The following is a 15,819-nucleotide window of genomic DNA, read 5'->3' on the forward strand; positions in this document are numbered from 1 at the left end:
AAAAATATCCTTACAAATCGATGGTCGTCCGGTTCTGCTGCGCGTGACATCATATAGCCAGACATCGGTTCAGGCAGCGGCAGCCAATCACAGCCTTCCTTGATTGACGGACACGCCGCCAACAGCCAATAGGAAGCCTCCGTTGGTCAGGCGGGGGCAGGGCGAGTGTTGACAGGTAGAGAGGTGCTGCGATATCGTCAACTGTCCACGAACACCACGCAGAGGCGAGGACGTGTTTGAGCTGTAACATGGTTCATGTTGTGAATATTTAAAACCTCGTTCTTCACAGCGGAGAGTTTCAGGTCACAGGGCTACTTCCGAGACTTTTCGTGTGAGTGAGAAGCTCGTTTTCGATCGACATGTCGATGCACTTGTATCAGTTGAGCAGCAAACTGCTGGAGGACACTGTGGGGACAGTGAACGAGAACCTGACCTCCGTGCTGCTGGCAGCCTCCGTCATCACCCTCACACTGGGATACTTCTCCAAAGTGCTGCTCAGACAGTCCGCTGACGACGACCTGGTGAGGAAACAGGAGCAAATATCAACGTGTGACGTTCATTCGTCCACTTGTCAATGTGTGCTGATTGTTGTATTTGTCTTTGCAGAAATATCCACCTTACATTCCCTCCAGCGTCCCCTTCCTAGGTCACGCCATCGCCTTTGGAAAAAGTCCCATTGAATTTCTTGAGCAGGCCTATGAAAAAGTAAGTTATCGTGATGTGAAGTGAAACTATTTATCTGCAGATGTTTGGTTTACACAAATAAGAGCTAGGGTATATAAACAAATGTCACAAAGCGAATGCATGCTTTATACACCATCAAAACACAGTCCTAGTGATTTATTTTGTTGTGATACAACAGCCCTGCATCATTCTGATGTCATATTTTATAACTGTCTAAAAACATTCTTGTTTGTGACTTGTAACTTTAGTAGCTTTTGTGACATCACAACCTATTGTAATGTAACAGTAGAAATGTTTTTGTCCTCTTAGTAAATGCACACAAATAAAAGCAGACACAGTCCAGTAAATCTTTAGAGAAATATAAATAATATATTTGTATGGCTCACAGCAACTCAGATGTATTGCCCTCTGACCCTGGAGCAGTGTTTCTAACCCTTGTTTCTCTGCTGTCCTCTCACAGTACGGTCCAGTGTTCAGTTTCACCATGGTGGGGAAAACGTTCACTTACCTGCTGGGCAGTGAAGCAGCCACGCTCATGTTCAACAGCAAGAATGACGACCTGAACGCCGAGGACGTGTACTCCAGACTGACCACCCCAGTGTTCGGCAAAGGAGTAGCCTATGATGTGCCAAACCCAGTGAGTCTGCCACTGGCATAATGCCAGTTTATTTCAGTGAAGAATTATAAGAAACATTTATGTTTATTAACAATAAATCACTGTGCGTGTTCGTGTAGATTTTTCTGGAACAAAAGAAGATGTTGAAGACGGGGCTGAACATGGCCCAATTCAAGCAACACGTGAAAATCATCGAGGATGAAACCGTTGAGTATTTTCAGAGATGGGGAGACAGTGGAGAGAGAAGTAAGATCCTTTACACAGCTCTTTATTTAAAACATGAGCGTTTTTTGGGTTACAGTAACTCAAGGTTCTGATATTAACATATTATTTGTAATATTTGGCCTGATCAATGTCCAATTGTCTTTTTGAATCCTTATATTATTATTAGCACATCACTATTTGAACTCTGGAGATAAATATCATCTCTTGTTTTGATTATAAGGGTTTTTGTGATACAAATCACAAGCTGACAAGGTAACATTAGTATTAGGCAAAATAAGCTTGAGTCAACACAAATGTACCTGAAACTAACTATTGAGTCATGAGAAGTAACCACATGCCATTATTTTGGTGCATTTCTCAATCAGTTTGCTTAACAATTCGATCAAATAGAAACAAATGGAGCCTTCGACAGACTGTGTTTTCTGTCTCTTTTACTGTTTCTTACTGCATGACCTTCTGCTTGCATCAGACCTGTTTGAGGCTTTGTCCGAGCTGATCATCCTGACCGCCAGCAGCTGCCTCCACGGGAAGGAGATCCGCAGCCAGCTGAACGAGCGAGTGGCTCAGCTCTACGCCGACCTGGACGGTGGATTCAGCCACGCTGCCTGGCTCCTGCCCGGCTGGCTGCCTCTGCCCAGCTTCAGGTACGACTGTCGGGAGGAGAAGGAACGAGCAGGGGAAATATGTCAGTACCAGTGAAGTAAAGGGGCTGCTCGTGTGCTACAAAGGCATGAAAATAGGTGAAAGCAAATCAAAACCTGACAGCTGCTGAGATGATGGAAGCTGCTACAGCCTCACTGAATTAGTTACCACATTAAAGCTGTAGTGTGTAATTTTTTTAAACATAATTGAAAGAGCCTGACATCTCTCCATGAAAAATAAATGTAATGTTTTACATTTGCTGACCTAGAATCTATGATGATACATTTTTATTTCATTCCATTTTATTCGTTTTAGGAAGAGGGACCAAGCCCACATAGAGATCAAGAACATCTTCTACAAGGTGATTCAGAAGCGCAGAACCTCCGGAGAGAAAGTGGACGACTTCTTGCAGACGCTCATTGATGCCACGTACAAGTAAGACACCTTCAGTCCTCGGAGACGCTTCTGCATGTGTTTCCTAGTGCATTTATTATTAACCGTGTGCTGCTGTGCTGTTGCTCACTCACGTTACAGGTCAGGTAAACCTTTAAACTGCACCTTTTCTAAACCTCAAAATGACTTCTCCTGCAGAGACGGACGTCCCCTGAATGACGATGAGATCGCGGGGATGCTGATTGGTCTCCTGCTGGCAGGTCAGCACACGTCGTCCACCACCAGCGCCTGGTTGGGCTTCTTCATGGCCAGAGACAGAGCTCTGCAGGAGCGATGCTACGCCGAGCAGAAGGCTGTGTGTGGAGACGACCTGCCACCGCTGCACTTAGATCAGGTACAAATCAGCTGCTCGTCTGGGGGGAAAAAGTAATATTTTTATCTTTTTAAGAAAAAGAAAAGACTTCTCTTGCACAGTGAACACAAATTCTCAGGTTGCTGTAGGTAGCAATATATTTGTATTTAACCAGGAAATCCCATTGAGATTAAGAACCTCTTTTTCAAGGGAGATCTGGCCAGGAGAGATAGCAGCACAAATAAAACATTATACAAAGTCATTTCAGTGAGTGATGGATTTGGACCTTTTCATTTGCAGTGTTATCAGGACAGACATTTAAATCACTGAAACAATTAAAAATGTACAAATAACTCACTCATTCATCGTCTACTGCTTTATCCTTCACATGACGGTCACCGGGGTCAATCCCAGGGAATCAGAATTCAGTTTCAACCTGCAAATACATGAATAAGTAGATAAAGTAAAATAATACACATTCTGTGTCTCCACAGGTCACTACATCATTGAGAGAAAATTAATAGATACTCCCCCCCCTTCTGGCTATACTTATGTACTGCATGGATGGTGTTATTATTCCCTGATTTTAGATTATTTAGTCAAATGTAATTAATCCAGATTTTTTTTTGTCTTGGTGTCGCCCTCAGCTGAAGGATCTCAGTTTGTTGGAACGCTGTTTAAAGGAGACTCTGCGTTTGCGGCCGCCCATCATGACCATGATGAGAATGGCTCGCTCTCCTCAGGTAAGAGTCAACATGGAGTCAGTGTTGAAAGGAAGGAGAGATGGACAGACGTTCCTTGAATTTACAGATCGATATTATACAAACTGTATAAGACACAGCTGACATTTTGTGTGCACTGACCCTTTTTCCTCTCAGACCGCAGCAGGATACACCATCCCTGTGGGTCACCAGGTCTGCGTCTCCCCAACCGTTAACCAACGTCTGCACGACACCTGGCAGGAGAGGATGGAGTTCAACCCCGACCGCTACCTCACCGACAATCCTGCTGCAGGAGAGAAGTTTGCCTACGTGCCTTTTGGAGCAGGTGAGAATGAACTCAAAACTGTTTCTCAGCTGGACAGACATACTAAATATAATACATATCATGTACATATGCTATATCGAGACAAATCAAATGGATATTTTTCTCGTCTGTATTGCAGGCCGTCATCGTTGCATTGGAGAGAACTTCGCCTACGTCCAGATCAAGACCATCTGGTCCACTTTACTGCGCACGTATGAGTTTGAGCTGGCGGACGGATATTTCCCCACAATTAACTACACCACAATGATCCACACGCCTCACAACCCCATCATCAGATACAAGAGGAGGAAACCCTGAGAGACTGAAGGTCCACAGTGAAGGTGGAAGAGGAGGAGCAAAGATGAGAGGAAAGTGGATCTCCATCTTCCTGGGTCTCAAACTTTGCTCTGACTAAATATCAAACTTTCACTTTTACAGTTCCTTATTTTAGAGCTGCAGTCCACAACCTTTACTGAAAGATTTGTCTTGTACACTGATGTTCATAATCACAAGGTGGACTCTTCCTATGATAGAAAAAAAACACAGAAAAGTAACTGCAGGTAGAAAATGTGACTTTTCTGTCACTCAGATTTATATGATCTGTCAATTTTCCATTAATCAAAAGTTTTGTTCATAGCTGTTGTGGAGCGTTTGACTACGTCGTATGATCTTCATGGTAAAAGTGTGGATCTATTTTCTAAAATAAACTAATTTTAAGGTTGGGACAAATGAAAAGGAAACTTACCGAGGATGATCATGTGACGTTTGAAAGCTCCATTACTGCAACTGCAAAATGACCATTTGCCTTTTCTTGCAGGAAACGTGCACAAAAAAAAATCACCAGCACTTAAACTGAATCACTATACTGTTCCTTCACAGTTTTTCTTTCTGCTGAAACGTTAAGTTACAGCTTCAGCAGACACAAAGAAACCTGAGCTCTGTTTGCAGTTATTTTAGTGAGGGGACCTTTACTCAGGTGTAAAGCTTGTCAAGTCTGTATTTCGCCCAAATATGAAAGTTTGATGTTAATCAAACTGAACGTAGGTGTAACTGCGACCAGTTTGTTTCATTGCTGCTTAGTGGAGATAAACACAGTAATAAAATACAATCCGACTTTGTGTGTAGCAACAATGTTTTGGTTTGTCCCGTGTTGCTGTATTTCTTACATGGAAAAAGTCATCATCATCATGTTTATGAATGTCCCGGCTTTATGATGCCTTTTCAAATAAATACACTTTAAAACACTTGTTATTTATGAGTGATGTTGATTAATCAAGAAATATAACCAACAGCTTAATCTATTAAGAAAGTAATGGTTAGTTGCAGCCCTTCATTAAAGTTGAGTATAAGCATGGTGATAGTTTTACAATAGTTAGCAATTAAAAATAAAAATCACAGTACAACCATGGTGTTTCCAAACTGATGGTCATTGACAACAACATTAACATTAAAAAGGTACTAGACTGATGGTGACTTACAGTAACTTTAATTGCCAGGTTATTATCTGGATGTTACTTAAAATAATATGGTATTACTGTGATATTAAGTCCTTCTAAACACATGTATTATTGTAGCACCTGAAAATAACTTTTTATTTTAATATTATAGCATTATTAACAATCTATACCATGCTTTTTGTTTTCACAAATGTGCTACTTTCGATAACCATGCTGTTACTTGACACTAGGAAGATAACACATTTTTATTAGTTAAATCATATTATTAATATTGGTTAATTAGTCGTTTGGACCTTTAAATTGTGAAAAGTGTTGACTGTTGTTTCCCAAACCTTAAAGTGAAGTCCCAAATATCTTGGCTTGTCCAAGAATCATAGATATTTAGCTTGCCACCACAGAGGAGGAAACAAACTAGAAAAAGAACAAATCAAAAAGAGTTTAGGACATGTTATGATGCAGGAATAACCTTCAACAATTCACAAATGAGTCAACTGTAACCAAGGACATACTGGCTGGAAAAACTGATACAAGAATATGACATGAATAACATGAAGTAATGAGTAAGGAAATGTTTAGGCAATAAACACAGCACAACTCTTTGAAATAGTGTAATTAACTCTTTATTTCAGTTTTTGACAAAATACCCAGAAAATTCCAAGCTCCTACGCTTTACAAAAATACGTTCTCTACAAATGTCCTCTGTAGTCAGTCCAGCCTAAACAAAACACAGTGTAGTGTAGGATTATCCAGTAGCAGCCTCCTGAACAGTAAACCCAAACATTCTCCACATTACGCTCCACCCATACAACACAAACATAAATTAATCACAAGGTCTTAAATTAGCATTAGACAAATATACATGATTGAACTTTATCCACAACAAAGAGGCAGATTAAATTACAAACAGAGCTGTTTTTCAAGTGCCAGCGACAAAAAAGGCTGAATACAACAATGTCGTACACTCATTAAAAAAAAACGTGTTTTGGTCCAAATGGAAATCGAGTTCACAGCAGAATGATAGAAAACAGCAGAGCACTCAGCACAAGAAAAGGCAACTGAGTTTCTTCAAGCAAAAGTCAACTGTCAGCGTCTATCGTCTCAAGCCAAAGTGCAAGTGAGCATATGAAGAAGCACCTGTGGAGGAAAACAACAACAATGACAATGAGTCAAAGTCAAATCACTACAATCCAAATACCAGTGATGACAGAATTTGAGACATAATTACAACACAGCACAACATAGCACAGTACATGTTCTGTTACTGTGTAGTTTGGTCAAAATGTGGATTGTGATCCCAACTGTTGCTGTCATAAACTTTGTGGTAGAAGTATTTTCTCTAGTTGAAGGAAACTTCCCCCCCGAGACAACATTAATCATGTATTGTCCTTTAACACACATTAATCTGTGGAAAATTACTATTGTAATCCCCTAGCACGATTATATTCTACTTCATACATAACATTTTGTACAAACAAACCCCGTCACTTAAACAAACCGATGTGGTGAACGTGTTACCTGATGTCACACTCCCAAGTCTCCTCTGCAGAGCCTCCAGTCTGGAGATGTAGTCGGTGAGCGCTCGGTCGGGGTCGTAGCTCTGCAGGTGGGAACAGGTGAGCGCTCCGTGATCTCCGGACATGTGAAACCTACACCGCAGAGAATGAATAAAAAAAAAGCAAAACATAATGAAATAATGATATAGTAAAAGCAAGGATGATTTATACGAGGTTTCTGTGAAAGGTATTTTCAAAAAAGCCTTTTGTTAATCTTGTTGATCCAAAACACTTGCACTACTACTACCACTACTACTCACAAAACTAGTTAATAAACCAGCTGATCAACTTATCAACAAGCAAACATTTACTTTTCAAACATATTTCAAACTGCTGCTTTGTCACACTTTGTAAGATTTAGCTCATTATTTTGACAAACTATACTAATATCAGCCTCCGTGTTTGTTGAACCTGTGTGGTGTGGAGGAGACGGCTGATCGAGGAGACTCCCGTCCACTCCTCCCTCTGCTGCTGGAGACTGAAACTCCTCCTCCTCCTCCTCCTCCGCTGCCTTTTTCTCTGTACATCTCAGCGCTGCCTGGGTGAAGATATGGCGAATCTCTCATATCTGTATCTGAGAGCAGGAAAGAAAAATTTAGCAAACACTGACATCACTTCCACATAACCTTCTCCAACATGTAGAAGTAATAATAATACTAATAATAATACTGATCATAATAAAATATGTTGTTACTGAATGTCTGTCCTGTTCCATTCTTGTTCAGACTGCAGGAGGCCGTCGAGCTCATCCCTGTCGCCTTGTGCCAACGCCTCACCAAGAAACGCATCCTGCATCAGCGGAAAAAACACACGAAACATTTGTATTAAAATCAGAATGAAAGTTAATCATATCAGTGATAAAAATTGAGTTTCAACAGTTTACCTTGAGAGGGCAATGGAGACCCGAACGGCAGAGCGGAAGCGTGTCAGCCCTCTGCGGCGCTGGCTGTGCGACTCCAGGCTGGAGAGTGACGGCTGCCCGCCCATCCTGCAGAGCAGCGACAGTGTGGCTTCCTCACACTCTTGGAAGCCGCCCAGCAGTAACAGCAGATACTTCTTCTGGTAGATGAGAGCTTTGCGGAAGCTTTCTGACCTCAGGTACTTCCCGTACATCCTCTGTAAGAAGAAAGCACAAAAACAATCAACACTAGTAACTTCTCAGATTAACACAGAGAATTATTGGCAGCCGTCAGTTCACCTTCAGCGCAGCGTTGTCAGCCTCAGGTCCTGTTATCTCTCGCAGGGTGTCAGACCTGACCTCTACCCGGAGTCGAGCCACCTGCGACTGAGCCAGATGCAAAGCTTTCTCCAGACGGATCTTCTCTCGAGTCCAAGTCTCCCGCTCATGGGACAGCAGCGTACTGGCCGAGTCCATGTTTGACTTTAGTCTCTGGCTGAACGACTGCAGGAGGAAATCAAATCATCACATTTTATTTTTAACTACTGCAGCATGGTATGATGGCAGAAAAAAAAGTTGATTTGTTTAAAAATGCACGGTCTAAGAAATGATAGAATATAATAAAATGGGCTCTACATACAAGTTGAATATTTAAAGAAAGTTCCCATGTTATGGAAATAATCCACTTTTGTCCCTGTGGCTGAAGTCCCATCACCAAAATCAATGAATGGTCATCACTCTGTGGTGCTTAGGTCTTTAGTCATGAGGAGACTTGAACAAATCATACATTTCTCCTCAGCATTTATTGCAGCCCCATATCATGGCAAACAGGCTTTCTAGAATACCTTGGTTATTTGGTTTTGTATACCAGTCCATTTTTCATGTACTCACGCTGTCTCCCGATCCCAGTCCAGAATGTCTGTAACGTCGAAGCTCTTCTTCCAAGCGGAGCACGTGGTTTCGCAGATCGTTCTTCTCTTCGGTCAGACGGCTGACGAAACCCGTGAGCTCAGCATTCTGCCTCAACAGCCGCTCTGTCAGGGAGTTGGAGGAGCTGGAGGAGCCTCCTGCCAGCCGGGACACACTCTGAGGGACGACCCGCACACACACACGAGAGACAAAAACCTCATCAGAACATTCTCAGAAATAACTAACTGTTGAATAAAGATCATCAGCTCATCGTTTTTGCAAGTGAAATGAATTCATTCATGAATCAAATATGTTTTCAACAGAATGTACTGACCTCAGGGACAGAGGGTAAACTTGGGAACTGCTGCAGCATATTGATGACCTCATCAACACTGGACTGCACCCAGGACAACTCTTCTCTGTCGACCTCTGCAGTCGGCCTGTAACAGAACATAAACAAAATGCTCTATCAAGCTATCAAACATTTTTACAAAATGAATACAAAATATGGTTAATGACTATTTACCTTCCAGGTGTTTGGTTGGACATGCTGTGGATCTTTGAGGAAACCAGGTGGAGTTTCCCTACGACCTTGTCGACAGAGCGCCATGGACTATGATGTGGTTCACTGCTGTGAGCTGCAGGAGAGACCTCCTGGTGGGGGGACGTGTTGGAGCTGCCAGACTTCAGCTGGGACACACAGTCTGTGGCGTGGAAGCCGGAGTCTCTGTGCAATACTGAAGGCTGTTTGGATAATCACAATATGGCTTTAATTCTTCCACAAAAAAAACTGGAAATCAGAGAGATGTAAGGATTAGGATTCTGTGAACTCTTACACTGTGTCTGTCGGTCTGCTGAGGTCCGCTCTCCTGCCTATGTCCTCTCTGCTCTCCTACTCGGGTTAACCTCTCCTCCAGCCTCTCCTTCTCTTCTTCCAGGCTCCTTCTCCTCTCCATCTCTCTCTCCAGCTGCTCCTGGGTCCCGGAAATCTGTGCTCTCAGGTTTTCCAGCTGAGTCCGAGCCTCCAGCAGAGCTTCCTGGTCGCGTCTTGACCTCTGACTTAGCAACATCAGCTCCTCCTCTTTCCGCACCACCTCAAGCTTGTGGGCCTCCACCTGACTGAAGAGATGCACCACCTGAAGAAGAAACATGGTCAATATGAGATGTTAAAGAGGTAAATATTTGCCAACTTTTATGCATATTTTCAAGTAGTAAGGTGTTCAAGCAATACATTTAAGAGCTTAATATTTTCCAGTGGTTATCACATACATGATGTGATAACCACTGGAAAGGACTTAACTGACAAAGATCTTCACGTGGTAAAATTTGGTTTGGTAGATTTTTTGTAAGATTTAGATTATTGGTCATACAATTATACCACATATCAACATTTATATTTTTTGCCTTGTGACGACTGGTAGCAAAGTCAGTAGAGTTCAAAAAACACAAATATCCCACCTGTGTGTGTTTGTCATCCAGCTCCCTCTGCAGTCTAATTAGCAGACTCCCATCGTCCCTACTGTCCGTCTCCACTGGCGCCTCATTGGAGGAGACACCCGTTCGCATCTCCCTCTCTCTCCCCAGTGCAGTGCTTATCTCCAGGGCTTTAGCTCGCTCTGATTCTAACTGGACCTGTAGCTCCTGTGAATGTCTGTGGAGACTCAGACGCTCCTGCTCAGCCTGCTGGGAGAGCAGGGACGAGGCCTGGCGCTCCTGGTCCAGAGTCAGGGTCAGCTGGGCCACATGGCTCTTCTGCTCCTCCAGACTGAGGTGGAGGTCCTTAAATAAAAACAGAAATAGAAGTGAGAGGGTTAAAGTAATGCTCAGGAGAAAAAAAATGTAGTTGCCCCTGTGATTACTCCCTTCTTACCTCCAGCTCCTCTCGCTTACTCTCCTCAGTTCTCCCAGTCCGACATTTGTCCTTCTCCACGGCCCATTGAAGATCTCTGCTCCTCTTCCTCTCATCTATCAGCTGATCACTGAGTGTGTCCATCTCAGCAGCTTTCTTTGATACCTCAGCTCTGTAAACAAATGGTTTTAAGGAATGATTGCAGGAGGCTATCGCTCACAAGATCTGGAAAACTTCTTGCATGTATTGCCCTTATCTATCACCTTATATTCTCTTGTGCTACTGTAAACAACGCACAATATTCCACACAAATCCTATAATAGAGAGCTTAGAACACCTGTAAACGCATTTAAAACACTTTCACAAACTGGATACAGCCAATGTAAGTGAGAGCAATAATTGTCTTACTAAAGTATTTCACTTCACTTGAACATCCCGTCTAACCTGAGTGTGTCCAGCTCTTTAAGGTGTTTGTGCTGAGTCTTCAGTGTTGTCTCCAGCTCCAGTTTACTCTGGGATAGTTCACACTTCAGCTCTTCCACCAGCAGCCTGGTCTCTGCTTCTCCTCCTTCCCTCTGCTCCCTCCTTTCACATTCAGCAGTCAAAGGCACTGCAGACTGGGCTCCTGAATCACAAGGATAAGAAAAATATCAGTCACGGTTTGTACAAAAACAAATGTGATTTCAAAATTACTCAGCGGCCAAATAAAGTGATGATATCCCAGTGAATAAATCTAGGCTTTCACCTTGATGGAGTTGCTCCAACTGACCACGGAGCTGATGAATCTCAGATATGAGACTAGACCGCTCCGCAGTGTGGAGGGAATCCATTGCATCTCTGTGGTGGGCATCCTGTGTCAGGATCCAAAAGAAAACACCTTTAGAGTTCAAGGCTAAAATACAAATGTCATCAATAACAATGTCATCTCATTGGTTAAAGCCAGAAATTCAAATAATGTTAACTATGAAGTGTAATTAGTGTTCATAAACTGTCTTTAATTAATTCCACAGTTCAAATACTATTAACTACAGTAAGTTTAAGGATCATTTACCCTAAATTTATGAAAAACATTTGACACTGAGGAGGTATCAAATGTGTAATGCAGATATCAAGATACAATAATCCAGACTTTTAGTCCTTAATTCCTCCAACACAGTTTTTTCCCTTCAGTTAATGACCTGCTCAGCCAGCCTGCGCTCCAGCTGATTAAGGTGGATGATGGCATCGCTGGTGTCCAGCAGGTCCAACTGGCTGTAGAGGGTCATCTTCAGCACACTTCGTTCCCTCAGAAACACCTGCCTCACTGCATCCAACAGCTGTGCACGCCAGTCCACACGACCTGATGTCTGCAGTAAGTCAGAGACACAAATATCAACATCAACAAGCACACAAACCAAAGGAAGACTCGTCCATTTCAAATGACAAAGATGGCAACGTGACATCTGCATTATCCTTTTTCTCTACCTGTGTTTCTTTGCATGTCTGCATCTGAGTGATGAGGCCTTTGAGAGACTCCACAGTTGCAAGCAAAGCATCTCTTTCCTTTAACCAGCCCTGGATGTTGAACTGGTTGCCTGGCTCCTCTTCAGAGATCGGAAGCTCTGACAGGGAAAGCACTTGCATTCCCTCCTGGTGCACCTCACGGAGCAACATCTAAATAGACAACCACAGTACAGAAATATTCAGATTTTTTTTTTGGTAAATATAGTAAAACACAATTAAAACAAACAAAAAATACATCATTTATCTTTTTAGATAAAGTTTTTAATAAGAAGAATTCTTACTTTGATCCTGTCAGGCATAGGATCATCAGTTTCTATTCTGGCGCCATCTGGAGTTGTTCTGAACTCCTGTTGCAAGTTCGGGAGGTCAAATCCAGTTCGCTGGCTGTAGTCTGAGCTGCTGTCTGCAATAGCACAACAATTTAAAGAAAATCATGAAAATAGTGAAGAGTACAGATTTTCAAATCAACCTGGAGGGTTAGTGTTTGTGTACAATCTACATCAGAGATCACAACAAACTATTTTGCTGAATTATCAAAAACCTTTGGAAAAATTACACTAGTAATCAAATAGCCTAACAACAGAACGCTATTACAGTAATTAATGTGTACTATCTTACCACTGGTGTATCCATCTTTGAACTGTGGTGTAGGACGGTCCTGTCTCGATGTGGGAGCCTAGAAATCAGAAAATATTCATATCATTCTTTGTTTATATCACAACTACTGTCTGCATGTAGGTGCTAAATATATATATAAACATATTTAAGCAATGTATTATTTAATTGATTCACAGAACGTGTAACATTTGTGATAAATGATTGACTGAAAAAAATAACAACTGTTCTGGTTTTTTTAGCTTTTCAAATACACACTGGACATATTTGGGTTCCAATGTTTCTCTTACAAATTATTTAATACAAACCAGACTTACAGCATAAAGCATTTACTACAGAAATATTTTTAAAAACCTTTCCCTCTTGATTCCTGCCCTCACCTCTGTAGATCGCAGCTTGTCAATGACAGCTTTAAGGGCTTTGCACTCATCCTCCAGTGCATTTGTGTCCCTCCTCAGGTTCTCACTCTCAGATATATGCCGAGCCTCCATGTCCAGGATTTCTGCTGCGTGGAGCTCCTGCATCTGCACAATCTTCTCCTGAAACTCACTGATCACCTCTTCCATTTCCTCTTTGGCCACAGACTTGCTCTCCAAGCTGAGATCATACATTTGGAGAGGTTCGGTCTGTGTGAACGAGTCTGTTACAGCCACATGTTGGTGTTCGTTGCTACTGTTTAGCAGGGAGCTGTGGGATCTGTTGGAGGACTGGCTAGAAGGAGCAGAGTTTTTCTTGGAGAGAGATAGTTTATCTTTGGCAGCGCTTCCCTTAATAGCTGACTGTTTGGCTCCTTTCCTCTTAGGCTGGGTGGAGGAGGATGAAGAAGAGGACTGTGGCTGAGGAGACGGAGAAGGAGATGGAGGTCCAGTGTCTGCTGTCTTCAACAAAGCTGTTTGAAATTCTTGCAGCTCTTTTTTGAGCTTAGAAATAGACAGCTCACGAACATGCAGTTCTTCCATGAGTTTCTCATTCTGCTGCCTGTAGCTGCTGAGTTCTTCTTTGGTGGTATCCACATCCATCATCAGCTGCTGGTTCTCCTCTTTGAGTTTAGAAATAGAAACTTCTCTGACTTGGAGTTTTTCTTGGAATTTCTCATTCTGCTGCCTATAGCTGTTGAGTTCTTCTTTGATGGTATCCTCATCCATCATCGACAGCTGGTGTTCCTCTCTGAGTTTAGAAATTGAAAAGTCTCGCACTTGGAGCTCTTCTTGGATTTTCTCATTCTGTTTCCTGTAGCTGCTGAGTTCTTCTTTGGTGGTATCCACATCTATCATCAGTTGCTGGTTCTCCTCTTTGAGTTTAGAAATGGAAAGTTCTCGGTCTTGGAGCTCTTCTTGCAGTTTCTCATTCTGCTGCCTGTAGCTGCTGGGTTCCTTATTGGTGGTGTCCACACTCATAGTCAGCTGCTGCTGTTCCTTATTGATTTTAGAAAAGGGAATTTCTTGCACTTGGAACTCTTCTTGGAGTTTCTCATTCTGCTGCCTGTAACAACCGAGTTCCTCTTTGGTGGTATCCACATCCATCATCAGTTGCTGGTTCTTCTCTTTCAGTTTAGAAATGGAAAGTTCTCGGTCTTGGAGCTCTTCTTGCAGTTTCTCATTCTGCTGCCTGTAGCTGCTGGGTTCCTTATTGGTGGTATCCACATCCATCATCAGCTGCTGCTGCTGCTCATTGCTTTTAGAAATGGGAACTTCTCGCACTTGGAACTCTTCTTGGAGTTTCTCATTCTGCTGCCTGTAGCTGCTGAGATCCTCTTTGATGGTATCCACATCCATCATCAGTTGCTGGTTGTCCTCTTTGAGTTTAGAAATTGAAAGTTCTCGGTCTTGGAGCTCTTCTTGGAGTTTCTCATTCTGCTGCTTGTAGCTGCTGAGCTCTTCTTTAGTTGTATCCATGTCCTTTATCAGCTGCCGATGCTCCTCTTTGAGTTTAGAAATGGAAAGTTCTCGGTCTTGGAGCTCTTCTTGCAGTTTCTCATTATGCTGCCTGTAGCTGCCAAGTTCCTCTTTGGTGGTATCCACATCCATCATCGACAGCTGGTGTTCCTCTCTGAGTTTAGAAATCGAAAGCTCCTGCACCTGGAGCTCTTCTTGGAGTTTCTCATTCTGTTTCCTGTAGCTGCTGAGATCTTCTTTGGTGGTATCCACATCCATCATCAGCTGCTGGATCTCCTCTTTGAGGTCAGAATTGGAAACGTCTCTGAGTTGGAGCTCTTCTTGGAGTTTCTCATTCTGCTGCCTGTAGCTGGTGAGTTCTTTTTTGGTGGTATCCACATCCATCATCAGCTGCTGGTGCTCCTCCTTGACTTTAGAAATTGAACCTTCTCGCACTTGGAGTTCTTCTTGGAGTTTCTCATTCTGCTGCCTGTAGCTGCTGAGCTCTTCTTTAGTGGTATCCATGTCCTTTATCAGCTGCTGATGCTCCTCTTTGAGTTTAGAAATGGAAACTTGTTCAACTTTGAGTTCTTCAAGCAATTTCTCATTCTGCTGCCTGTAGCTGCTGAATTCTTCTTTGGTGGTATCCATGTCCTTTATCAGCTGCTGGTGTTCCTCTTCATGTTTAGAAAGGGAAACTGGGACTTGGAGCTCTTGGTGGAGTTTCTCATTTTGCTGCCTGTAGCTGCTGAGCTCTTCTTTAGTAATATCCACATCTTTTATCAGCTGCTGCTGCTCCTCTTTGAGTTTAGAAATGGAAATTTCACGCACTTGGAGCTCCTCCTGGAGTTTCTCATTTTGCCTCCTGTAGTTGCAGAGTTCTTCTTTGGTGGATGCCACCTCATCTCTGACCACCTGGAGCTCCTGTAGAAGCTCTGTGCCGTCAGCTCCTTCCACAGATTTTACCTGGTGGACAATAAATAGGCAGTCAAATACTGTAAATAAAATCATTGATGATTTAAATATGAAATTATAATGTTTGTCTTACTTGAAAAAGTTCTCCTTTAAGGTGTGCAATGCTCATTTCCCGCTCCTTAAAAAAATAACACAATTATTTGTGTAGCATGTGTACAAATAAATAATAATATTTATCTTGGTTAGCTAATATTTAACTATAGCATAGATAAAACAACAGTCGATTACATTAAATAAACAGTGGTGAT

General features: G+C 42.4%; 2 protein-coding genes across 2 annotated transcripts in view; one reads left to right on the forward strand and one right to left on the reverse strand.

Moving 5' to 3' along the window:
• Positions 1 to 392: 392 nt before the first annotated feature.
• cyp51 (cytochrome P450, family 51) lies at positions 393 to 4,256 on the forward strand (the record flags this gene model as incomplete). The annotated part of the gene is made up of 10 exons (XM_083900218.1): positions 393 to 521; positions 607 to 705; positions 1,145 to 1,321; positions 1,420 to 1,546; positions 1,995 to 2,169; positions 2,483 to 2,602; positions 2,759 to 2,954; positions 3,560 to 3,655; positions 3,791 to 3,959; positions 4,078 to 4,256. Exons 3-10 carry the CDS (start codon positions 1,169 to 1,171, stop codon positions 4,254 to 4,256), a joined length of 1,215 nt encoding a protein of 404 aa, XP_083756344.1. The 5' UTR covers positions 393 to 521; positions 607 to 705; positions 1,145 to 1,168.
• A 1,824-nt stretch (positions 4,257 to 6,080) lies between these two features.
• The window catches only part of akap9 (A kinase (PRKA) anchor protein 9), a 56,920-nt gene continuing 47,181 nt past the window's right edge, over positions 6,081 to 15,819 (reverse strand). Inside the window, exons 36-55 of the mRNA XM_083899925.1 lie at positions 15,645 to 15,689; positions 13,103 to 15,562; positions 12,726 to 12,783; positions 12,389 to 12,510; positions 12,069 to 12,257; positions 11,783 to 11,950; positions 11,350 to 11,455; positions 11,049 to 11,229; positions 10,626 to 10,776; positions 10,214 to 10,534; positions 9,592 to 9,891; positions 9,282 to 9,499; positions 9,090 to 9,195; positions 8,738 to 8,932; positions 8,147 to 8,350; positions 7,832 to 8,064; positions 7,643 to 7,737; positions 7,360 to 7,522; positions 6,911 to 7,041; positions 6,081 to 6,529 (exon numbers count right to left, since the gene is read on the reverse strand). Of these exons, the coding sequence (XP_083756051.1) occupies positions 6,486 to 6,529; positions 6,911 to 7,041; positions 7,360 to 7,522; positions 7,643 to 7,737; positions 7,832 to 8,064; positions 8,147 to 8,350; positions 8,738 to 8,932; positions 9,090 to 9,195; positions 9,282 to 9,499; positions 9,592 to 9,891; positions 10,214 to 10,534; positions 10,626 to 10,776; positions 11,049 to 11,229; positions 11,350 to 11,455; positions 11,783 to 11,950; positions 12,069 to 12,257; positions 12,389 to 12,510; positions 12,726 to 12,783; positions 13,103 to 15,562; positions 15,645 to 15,689 (5,490 nt within the window). The 3' untranslated portion in view covers positions 6,081 to 6,485. The remainder of the gene's footprint in view (positions 6,530 to 6,910; positions 7,042 to 7,359; positions 7,523 to 7,642; positions 7,738 to 7,831; positions 8,065 to 8,146; positions 8,351 to 8,737; positions 8,933 to 9,089; positions 9,196 to 9,281; positions 9,500 to 9,591; positions 9,892 to 10,213; positions 10,535 to 10,625; positions 10,777 to 11,048; positions 11,230 to 11,349; positions 11,456 to 11,782; positions 11,951 to 12,068; positions 12,258 to 12,388; positions 12,511 to 12,725; positions 12,784 to 13,102; positions 15,563 to 15,644; positions 15,690 to 15,819) is intronic.

This window comes from Microchirus variegatus (assembly GCF_963457635.1).
Source record: "Microchirus variegatus genome assembly, chromosome: 13".
In the NCBI taxonomy this organism is placed as follows: Eukaryota; Metazoa; Chordata; class Actinopteri; order Pleuronectiformes; family Soleidae; genus Microchirus; species Microchirus variegatus.